At 38.4% G+C, this 11,320-nt stretch overlaps 1 protein-coding gene across 3 annotated transcripts in view; it reads left to right on the plus strand.

The window, feature by feature from the left end:
• The first annotated feature begins 257 nt into the window (after window positions 1-257).
• slka (STE20-like kinase a) overlaps window positions 258-11,320 on the plus strand; it is a 23,330-nt gene continuing 12,267 nt past the window's right edge. For 2 of the 3 annotated variants that reach the window (XM_008429363.2, XM_008429364.2), the window contains exons 1-8: window positions 258-858; window positions 4,556-4,720; window positions 8,188-8,236; window positions 8,668-8,817; window positions 9,902-9,974; window positions 10,253-10,447; window positions 10,620-10,701; window positions 10,832-10,963. In XM_008429363.2, the coding sequence (XP_008427585.1) occupies window positions 709-858; window positions 4,556-4,720; window positions 8,188-8,236; window positions 8,668-8,817; window positions 9,902-9,974; window positions 10,253-10,447; window positions 10,620-10,701; window positions 10,832-10,963 (996 nt within the window). In that variant the 5' untranslated portion in view covers window positions 258-708. The remainder of the gene's footprint in view (window positions 859-4,555; window positions 4,721-8,187; window positions 8,237-8,667; window positions 8,818-9,901; window positions 9,975-10,252; window positions 10,448-10,619; window positions 10,702-10,831; window positions 10,964-11,320) is intronic. The other variant, XM_008429365.2, reaches the window with a different exon arrangement.

Genomic DNA, 11,320 nt, shown 5'->3' on the forward strand with positions numbered 1-11,320 from the left:
CGCCAAGCAAATATGTTTAGTGAAATAGTGACATGGCAGTCTGGGGCGGAAATTATCTTTCAAATTTAAGGCCCCTCTATCTCTTTGTATCAAAATATAAGAACACAACTTTGCAAATAAAATGTTTATTACATTTTTAAAATTACGCTTGTGTCATAAATGTTCTTCACTGCATTCAATCTAAAATGTTATTTTCTATTTTCTTGTTATTTTAGCTTTTATTTTGAAATTACAGCGGAAGTGTTGAAACGTGGGTACGTCAGCTTGATGCTAGTCCGCTAACTTCAGTGTGGTCAGCCAACCGAAGCATGAGGTCCGTGTTGTGTCCATTTTATCTCGTCGGCGTTAAACGGTAAACGTGTCGTCTCGAGGGTGAAGGTATGGTCGGTATTTTGGGGTTTTTCTCGATTTCAGTCTGTATGAAACGGAAACGCTTCCGTTCGAGAACGACGAAGTCCTCTGTCCGTATCACTCACCTCCTTCGCTAGCGTCCTGTGTCGGCTTCTATCTATGATGTGATTGTGAATAACTACCGTCGAGGGAAGTTATAATTGACATTATCACAGCTGAATGGCTGTAGCACCGGCCTGTCACTGTTTGTTTCACGCCCGCGTTTGAGTTCAGCGACGGGAGGGACCGTTTTGCTGGCGGATTGAGAGAAGAGACCGCATCCACAGCACTTTAGTTCAACGTCTGAAAAACAACAAGATGTCTTTCTTCAATTTTCGGAAGATATTCAAGCTGGGGCCGGATAAAAAGAAGAAGCAGTACGAACATGTACACAGAGACGTAAATCCGGAGGAAATTTGGGAAATAATCGGTGAGCTGGGAGATGGCGCTTTTGGGAAAGTGTACAAGGTAAGTTAAGGCGTTACGTTACATCCGCTTTCTAGTTTTAGCCCCATTTATAAAGACTCGCTGAGATCGGGCGGCGTCTGGTTGTTGAATGGAAGCAAGTGGGTTGATCTGTCAGACAGCAGTAACATCGGCTTAGCTTTTGATCAGGCCATAGTTTTATTATTAGCTAAGGCCAGTAGCTAAAACAAACAACAACAACAAAAAAAACACAAAATCAAATTTGCAAAAGTTAGCTGTAGATCTGTTACCTGCCTCCCTGTTGCAGAAACGTGAAGAACCGTTAAACGTTTCTCTCTGTATTGGTCTAAATCAATGTCAAAAAATCACACTTACATTTTTAAACATGACTTTGACGTGTGCTTAGTGCAGATTATGGAAGGCGTGGTTCATAATCATTGAATAAACACTTTCCTATGAAAGCCGTCCTTAAATGCTTACAAGACATCCACTAGTTACAGTTGAGAAATGTCAAACAACCAGAACAGTTGCTTTGTAAAGTAATGACACACCCTTTTAAATTGACCTTTTCTTACATGCAGTTGGTTTGTGCCATGCTCTGTTGCAGATATTGATCAGCATTACTTTCTGTAATGCGCACCCTGTATTTATTTTACCAAAACAAATGGACAATCTCTAAAAATTAGATCTTTAACTGTGTATTGACTGTTGCTAGGCAGGGACAGAAACCCTGAAGTTTTCATACCATTCCCACTGAGGGTGTACATTGCTCAATTAAGGTTAATTAATCAACTTATCAGTATTGTTGGTCATTGCAGACTTTCTTTTCCACCTCTTTTTTTTGTTTGTTTTGTTTTTATTCAGGCAATAGCACTTCGATCACTGTGTCCTTTTTCTCAGTCTCCCTTCATTTTTGTTTTCATAAATTATTTTTCAAAGTCCTATGCAAATAATCGGAAGAGACAGGCTGCTGTCCATGTATTGTTTGACTACCGTAATACATCCATTGGATATTTTTGATATGATTCTGCTGCCACAACAAAATGTGCTGTCTGACACACACCACTGTACACTGATGCATGTTTCATATGGTTGTTGGCAAGGAGAGCTTTTAACACATGGCACCTAATATGTTAAGATACAAAGAAGGCTTTTGAAATTATGATAATAAACCCATTGGTATTGCGATGTTGAATGGGATACAATATATTGTGCAGCTCGGATTTTGGAGATTTAGCCCTTGATACTCCAGAGAAAGTGTCAGTTACTGGTATTTTCTCCAGCTATGGAGGAGTATAATGATGAAGAGATGTCACTTCCCCAACCTGTCGCTGCTCATTTTTACGACAAAGTGAACTGAATCTGTTCGGAAATATTTTCAGTCACGAATAGAGCCATTTAGTGAAAAAATTTTTTTAGGGTAATGGTTGGGGGAAAAAACAGAAAAAAAAACTACAGTTGGAATGTCTCACTGAAAATTGGCTACAAGCATTGCACAACACAGCAAATTGTAATAATACATGCAAAATTTGTGTTAGAAGCATCAGCATCATAAAGGACTGTTTGGACAGAATATTTGGTATATTTAAAATATAAATATATAAAATTTCACATTTGAAATAATCTAAATTGGTTCAAATCTGAATCGTCAGATCACTCTTCAAAAAAATATCTGAAATTGTTGTTGACCAGAAGTTTCATCAGATAATTTTGAGTAGTAAACATTATTTATTTTCCTAGCAGCAACAGTCGGCAGTATATTTTAGTTTATCACTCATCCTATCATGAGTGTCTCATCCCAGCCGATGCCAAGCTTTCACTTTAAATTGAAGGCCTATTTTTCTGCTTTTAGTACCAACATATTCTACCGGACCTCAGATGTCACCTCGACTCGGATACTTAACCATGTTGTTTTGGACTGAGAGTATTTTCTGTCTTGCATCTTTGGCAGATAACATAACCTCTTTGAAATGACTTCCATGACGGGCCCTGAGGAGGAGTTCTGTGTTTGAACTCTGAGATCATTTAGCCTTTTGAAACAACTTCTCAGTGTGCCGCCTATGTGGTTCCTTCCTTCCTGAAACGGTTGTCTACAAATAATCCAGTTAATGTTCTATTTAAGTCTTCATTTGCCTTTATTTGTTTCCTACTCTTGTTAGTTGCTCGGTCTAGCTGTAAGGGAAATCTAGGGGCTCCAACATTTTAGCTGCTTAAGCCGCACAATGCACAACAAACCAAACTTAAGCTGACCCGGTGTTGCCTATACGGGACTACCTTCATCAGAGCCATTACTATTCTCATCAGTTTTTTCACAGACCTTTGATGGTTGCCTCCTTTAGGTGTGGCTGGACTGGCTGCTTGCAAAGTGTGAATCAGCTGTTTAAATGAGTCACAAGGGAAAGCAAAAGTGTCCCTAACTCAGGCATGCATGAAGTATATGTTACAAACTTAAGAGGTGTGTCATTTTTAAAGCTCAATACAAACCACCACTGGAAAACTTTGCTTACACAGTGATTCATTTTACATATTTGAATCAGTTTTTATGTTCAGAACTAAGAAAAACGAGCCTTCATTTGGCAAACTTTAACTGAGGTTTCTCAAGACAGTTGGGCTAAAATGTTGCGTTCACACTGACCAAAGGCAACCCAGTTCTTTGTATTTCTCACATTCTGCGTATGTATTAGGCAGGGTCTGTCAAACAGGCGTCAGCTGGAATGAGAGGAAAGAGCCGGGGAGCATGTCATGTCAGAAAGTGTAAATATAGAGCCTGACACAGCGGTAAATGTTCACACTCCCTTTTTGTTTTTTTTCCACTGACATTGTGTCTGAATCCATAAACATTAAATCCAAAACGAGCCTTAAAATAACTTTTAAAATGGCTTCCAGCTGATCATGGGTGCCCGGTCATTTTTGCTACCAGGATCTTCTACTTTGAAATGCAGGTGTAGACCCTTCAATGATGGACTATTTGGCCTGACTGTAGGAAATGAAGAACTGAGGTGGAAGAAATAAACTGTAGAAAGTAGAGGTGTGCCAATCGATCGGCCACCGATCATAATCGGCCGATTTCCGTGAAAAAGTGTATGATCGGTGATCGCCGATCATGGTCTCTTGTTGCCGATCACACAAACCGACCACCTGATCGGCACATCTCTAGTAGAAAGTCACAGTCTGTGTTTGGGGCAAAATATAGAGGTATATTGTGGTCAACTCCAAAATGAGTTGTTTTTATTTTGTATAATTCCTAATGTAGATTAAAGATCTTGCACAGTAAAAAATAGACTGTTCCTAAGGTAGATTTTATGTTACTCTCCATTGAATCCAAAATTATTAATGGAAAACTAAGTGGAAGGAAAAAGTGTGACAGAACAAAATGCACATTAACAGAGAAAATTGCCTCCTTATGTAAAGTGGGCTTTTTACCTGTGTTTCTGTAATGCTACAGACTCATTTCCTCCAAGCAACATCATAAAGCACAAATTAATGGAAGAGAAGCCAGAACAAAGAATACGTCTCAGAAGTCCGTTTTTGTAGCTAACACATAATTGTGAACATTAACTAGTTAGAATATATCACTCTCTGTGTAATGAATCCATATAAATGGGTTTATCTTTGTGGATTGAATTACTAAAATAATTAAGCTTTTCTATAACATTTTAATATCTTTAATTAAACCCCCTTCCCGTTTAAACCTTTTGTATCGTTCAGGTTTTAACTGTTTTGTTCATTTTGCTTCCAGGCTCAAAACAAGCAGAACGGGACTCTTGCTGCTGCTAAGGTGATTGACACAAAGACAGAAGATGAATTGGAGGATTACATGGTGGAGATTGACATTCTGGCCTCCTGCAACCACCACCACATTGTCAAACTGCTAGACGCTTTCTACTTTGAAGGCAAACTTTGGGTAAGTTTCATAGTTCCCTGAATGGTGACGCTGTTTTCCTTTTGGTGAATCTCCTAAATGGAGCACATTTTTTTTCTTTAAATGTAATGTAAAGAGCTTTAAAGGTCATCCTCATTAGCTGAGATAGATTTTTATGCTTCCTCAACTGGAAAATGCATATATATTTACATTTAAGGAACACTGGCAGCTTCTGACGTTCAACATTATCATCCAGCTATTTCTTTGTGAGCTGTGCAGTTTGAATGTGTGTGCTGTACATCTCATTCTGTGAGCACTAAGAGGTCCCAGAGCAATTACGTCCTGTCAGGTGGTGTCATGTGACTGCCCCTTGTGGACCAGCAACAGCTATAGGAAAATAATGGAATGGTTTTGGTGGCTGGAGAAAGTGCCTGTGAATAATTCAGAGATGCATGCAGGTCATGTCTCTGGAGCTTGTCTCTTAAGCAGCATGATTAATTCCTAACTGCTTCTGCTTTGTCTGGGCCGATCAGTTAATGTATGATTTATTCCCCTGTTCGGCTGTGGGATTTAAGTTGGCAGATTTTAAGTTGTATTTATAGTAACGAAGTGAATGCTTAGTGAAAGTGAAATCTCCATGGCATGATGGGTGTTACTAGCACTAATGCAAAACTGGTCTAACCATGTTCTTCCCATTGTTTGAATTCACAAATGGAGTGCAACGTTCAAGTTCAGTTTTTATTTATTTATTAATTTTTTTATGTTAACCATCTGGTGCAAAAAGCTGCCAAGTATTGAAGCAAAGCTTAATGGAGTTGAAGTGGGAGCCAAGTTAATCGAATTAGCCCTGATTGAAGGTGTAAAGCTGTCTCTTCTTTTTGTACGCTCAGAGGAAAATGAAAACCTGCAGTTTTATTATTATTCAACAGATCTCACAAGAATAATTCAAATAACTAAGCACGTCTAATAAGCTGTTTGTCCAGAAATACAAATTTTAACGACTATTGCACCCTTTGCCATGACAACAAGCTGCAAATATAATTCATGTTTCTATGCTACAGCTGTCTTTTCAATTTGAGATTTCTAGTCGGGCATCTATGATGGCCACCTTGGTGTCTTTTCCTTGATGGTCTATTAATCCACGAGGCTGAAAGGTTCCGACTTCAAATCTACAGAACAAAATCCTGAAGCCTCTTTGGTTTATTTATGTAACTGAGCAAACTGGAGTTGGCTTTTCTTGTGCTTCCGGCTCAGTGTTGGTGCATGTCTTAGAGTTTCAGTCCAGGAGCCATTGAGAGATTTGCATGGGCCTTGCTGTGGAAACTGACACGTCAGTGGCTGCTGGCACCAAGTCTTACTGCAGGTCTTTTAAAGATCAGTGAGGGATTTTTGACCACCAGCCTTCTCAGGAATCTGGTGGCTGTTGTTGACAGCTCTGTTGCCAATGTTACTTTAGCAATAAACTGAGCTCTCTGCTTTCAGCTGCATCTCAAACAACATTCATGGCCTTTTTTTTGTATCATTTTCCTTGTTTGAGCAAAACAATAATCTCCTCTGAACTTTTAGGACAGTTCTCTTGACTTGGCTATATCCCCAGCCTGAAGTGAAACATGACAATCAACAGGTCAAATATTTTAGGCGTTCTATCTCAGCACACTTATTATACCTTCATTGGTTGCATCAAATGTGTCTGAGAACAAATGTGGTAAATGTGACCTCTTATGAAAAATCTGCTTCTAATTAGATTTAGATTGATATGAAATCCTTGCAGTAATGATTTAACTGAATTATCTAAACTGTTTTTGTACAATTTTATTGCAAACTGAACAATTTACAAATTTGATGATTATCCAAACTCTATTAAATAACGTCATTTATTGAATACAAATTATTTTTTACTTTGTAAAAATGTAAAAAATAATGCATTATTTATGCAGTATATTCATTACTATTTTGCATTAAAATAATTCAAGATACACAACTCCAGCACCTCAATCAATCATGAGATTTTAGTTTCAACCACTGTTCCGCGGCACACTAGTGTGCCGTGAGTGATCGTCAGGKGTGCCGTGGAAATTATTCAATTTCACCTACGGTASCGTATTTTCCGGACTATAAACTGGTGTTTTTTCCTAAGCTTTGAACCATGCGGATTGTAGCCGGATGTGGCTTTTCTGTGAATTTTTCTTCAACCACCAGGGGGCTCTCTAGCAGGAAATGAATCATTAGAAGTCAAAATTGTAAATCAAAAGAAGAACGTGCTAAATTTTCATTTAGAACAACCACATGCTAGCAGCAGGCACGACAGTGAAATGTTTTCAAACTCATATCATGCAGCTTTTAATTTGAGGGCTGTCGATCTGGCACTACACTGGCACTAGCGGCGTAATCATGTAATTTTCTTACCACTAGATAGTGGTAAGAAAATTACATGATTACATGATGATGGCAGTAGGTACAGAGCATTTTACATTACAACAAGAGAATTAGTGATGCATGAATGTTACAGGTAGCGGTGAGAGCATTGAATCTAGCAAGACAGTGATGGAAAAGACAGAGAAGCTCAGCAGTAGTTGGGTTAGAAAGAACATGGGTCCATTTCCCATAACATATCTGTGTGAAGTGAGCTTCTCTAGTCTGGCTACTATAAAAACTAAAAACAGAGAGAGCCTGAGAGCTGTTGAGGAAGAGCTTTGTCTTTCTTCAATTTCTGCCAGGAAATCATCTGTTTTCATCCAAATATGCWCAGGTTTCACACCAGGTGGGTAAAATATACAGAGATTGACATTTTGTACATKCAACTCTTCATAATGTAACAGTGAATATGAAGTGAAATGTTTCCCAAATATTATTGCTTCTTACAGAATAAAAATTATTTTCTGTATTCCGGCTATAAGATGCTTGTGGATTAGTTTATAAAACAGTTTGAAGTTTTCTACAACTTCTTTAAATTTAAGACCACAGTGTTGTGRCTGTTCAGGTGTATTTTTGAAGTGGATRTGTTAAGTGCAATTTGAAATAAGAAATGTAAAATGTGATAAAAATGCATTTTTGTGTTTATTTGATTCCTATTCAAGAGACTTTGATAAGAATGACTATATATGGAATAGAGGCGGCTACAGAGTATCTTTGTTTATATTTTTGGTTGGTGGTGTGCCTCGAGATTTTTTCAATTAAAATAATGTACCTTGGCTCAAAAAAGGTTGAAAAACACTGTTCTAAACAGTGTGTTAGATTATTGCAACAGTTTGCTGTTGCAATAATCTCAGAATGTGTTGAAGTAGCAATAATTGAAGCTGCACATTTAACTAAGATAAAAAAAAAGAAACAAAAAATATGTCTAGATTAGGAGCTCACGGTGATCTGAGAGCACCGGATTGATTAGGCCCCTGGAATGTCATCACTGTCTAATCAATAAAGGCCCTGGGAGTTGAATGCCTCCTTGTATTATATTACCTTGTTTCTGATGGTCTTCCTTTTTTTTTTCTTTTTTTCTTTTTTTTTTTCAGATTCTGATTGAGTTCTGTGCTGGCGGTGCGGTCGATGCCATCATGCTGGGTAAGACCTTCATCTGCTGAACAAAGTAGGACAAAGTGTTTAACGGGATTTTTTTTTTTCAACCATTCTGAAGTGGGAACTGCCAACTCTTTATTGCACAGTGGGAATTTTCTCTCTCCCGTCACTGTTATTATTGTAGCTCAGGTTTCATAGCGTTCCAGCTATGTGGCTCCTAAATTCTGTCTTGTTTTGAAACACTTTGCCTTTGTTTTTAATGACAAAGCTGAACTTTAACTTACTCAACCGTTCGATGTACATCCATTATACTCTGTGGTTTGACTTGGATGCATCCAGTCATGCATAGAGGATGACATAAGGTTGGACTTTGTCCCCAGTCTGCCATGGAATACCATTGAGGAATTACATTTGATGTGAATCTGTGCAGATGGCCTAGTGTTGTTTTACTGAGTGTGCATATTGTTGATCATCAGAACTCGAGAGACCCCTGACTGAGCCCCAGATCCGGGTGGTGTGTAAGCAGACGCTGGAGGCCTTGACGTACCTTCACGAGAACAAGGTCATCCACAGAGACCTGAAAGCTGGAAACATCCTCCTCTCCCTGGACGGAGAAGTAAAACTAGGTAAAATGCTTTCCAGCTTGTTTTGTTAAATGCAGTCATGTGCAGATGCTGGACTAATGCACAGGATTGCAAAAAGTATTCACATCCTTTGATCCTTTTTGCATTTTGTCATGTTGCAGCTGCAAACTTCAATGCATTTTTTATGGATTTTAAGTGATAGGCTGACAGCAGGAAGTGTGCAGTTGTAAAGTAGAAGGACAAGAACTCTTGTTCTTAAACGTTTTACGGATAAAGTTTTGAAAAGTTTGGTGAAAAATTGTATTCAGACCCCTGATGTCCCCAAATTAAATCTTTATTTAACTTTTTGTGTTAAATGCAGAATGAGATGAGTACAAACTAGCACTGCACAATAAGCCTGAACACATCCTCCACGTGGTGAAACATGGTGATGGCAGCATTATGATGAAAGAAGATGGAGCAGAATTTTAAGTTTCTGTGCAAAGCTGGTTGAATCCAAACACACGGTCTACTTTTTGGTCATTTAAAAAAACAAAAACTGTTTAATACCATGAATAATTTTCCTTCAGCTTCAAAATTATTTTGTCAATATCACATAAAATCCCAATAAAAGACGTTGAAGTGAATGCTCATCACATGGGGAAAAAAAGTGCAAATGTTCAAGTGGCGTGAATGCAAACTCTGGATTCATTCCCTGTGCATTTAATAGGTAACAAAGAAAACCAAGCGATGCTCTTCTCATGTATTGTTTATAAATCACAGATCTGCTGCAGCTGGTGATGCATCAAATCAGTTACATAATTTTCCACCGGTAAAGTATTCATGTAGCTGCCGTAGCGCACATAGCCGCTCTTTCCCTGATGATTCATGTTCTGTAGGCAGAGGGTCGTGGTGTTGGCCTGGCAAACAATAATTATCAAGCTGGTCACCAGGACTTAATGATACAGCTTTCTTCTTCCAAGACGTGTGAGAAAAAGACTAGCTGATAGTTTATGACATTGGGAGGTTTTTGCAGAGCATGTTTGCATTAAGGAAGTTCAGATTTATGGCTGCTTTGCTTTAGGTTTATTGAGTCAAATTTCAATTTAATTGAATTGAGAAAACACTTGTTAATTTCTACTTTCAGCTGATTTTGGTGTGTCGGCTAAAAATACCAACACATTACAGAGAAGAGATTCTTTCATCGGCACTCCGTATTGGTGAGTCATGCTTTCTAAATATAGGGAGGCACTACTTTCTTTACTTCTGATTATTCTCTCATCTCCTGCTGTGCCATTGCATGTGAAGTTACAGAAAAATTCATTTTTCATCTGTTTAGAAGCACTTATATATTGGACATCCTTTACTTTATCGCTTATCCTTCCTGTCTTTCCACCTCCCTACTAAATTCACATATGCAATGTTTAAATCACATTCTATTTATTCCCTTATCAACTGAATAAAGCCTAAAATTGGTGATTGACTGAATTTTTTTCAGGATGGCTCCGGAGGTTGTGATGTGTGAAACTTCCAAAGATCGTCCGTATGACCACAAGGCCGATATCTGGTCCCTGGGGGTGACCCTCATAGAGCTGGCACAGGTCGAGCCGCCCAACCATGAGATGAATCCCATGAGGGTGCTGCTGAAAATAGCCAAGTCTGAACCGCCCACTCTGATGCACCCTTCTCGCTGGTGAGGTTGTTTAGTCTTGATTAAAAGTAGAGGTGGCACTGGGATGCTTACAGATTGGAGTTAACAGGATATTCTGTGTATTTCCTTTTATGTCCGAAATGTATTCTGAAAATCTGCAATATGACTTTGGTATTTTAATAGCAAGGAATCTAATGCTTCACATATTTAACAGGTCGCCAGAATTTAACGACTTCCTGCGAAGATCGCTGGACAAAAATGTGGACAATAGGTGGAATTCAACACAGCTACTGCAGGTTGGCTTCCTGTTCAGCGTTACTTTCACACCTCTGATGTAAAGTTGATGATGTAAAGTTGGCATCGCGCAGAGAAGGGTTAATTTTTGTGTTGACTTTCTGTTTTTTTCCTCACCTTTTGGGCATCTAGCATCCTTTTGTGACCAGCGTGACTGACAGCAGACCTCTTAGAGAGCTTATAGCCGAAGCCAAAGCTGAGGTCACTGAAGAGATCGAAGATAGCAAAGAAGAGGAAGAGGAGGAGGAACCTGATACTCCTGCGGTGGGTTATATTGTTTGTTGGCAGAATGTTCACAATTTGCAAGAGAACATGAATTGTAAACTTAAGATGCAGTAGAAGAAGAATTTAGCACAAAAAAAAGGGGGGAAATCTCTTTTAGTTTGAGGTTGAACATGATACCTAAACGGGCTGAAAAGCAGGAAATTTGATTGAGAAAATGCAAAAAATTCAGTTTAGAAAAATCTTGAATTTTATTTTGTAACATAAAATATAAAGATAAATTTTTGGGGGGAGAAAAAAAAGCCTTTTTTATATTAATTTGACATTTATCTTTAATTTGCTGCATCACAACATGAGCTTTGGTCCCTTTGAATTATTTTGACCTTTAAAAAAAAAAAA

The sequence above is a fragment of the Poecilia reticulata genome, linkage group LG15, assembly GCF_000633615.1.
Source record: "Poecilia reticulata strain Guanapo linkage group LG15, Guppy_female_1.0+MT, whole genome shotgun sequence".
Classification (NCBI taxonomy): domain Eukaryota; kingdom Metazoa; phylum Chordata; class Actinopteri; order Cyprinodontiformes; family Poeciliidae; genus Poecilia; species Poecilia reticulata.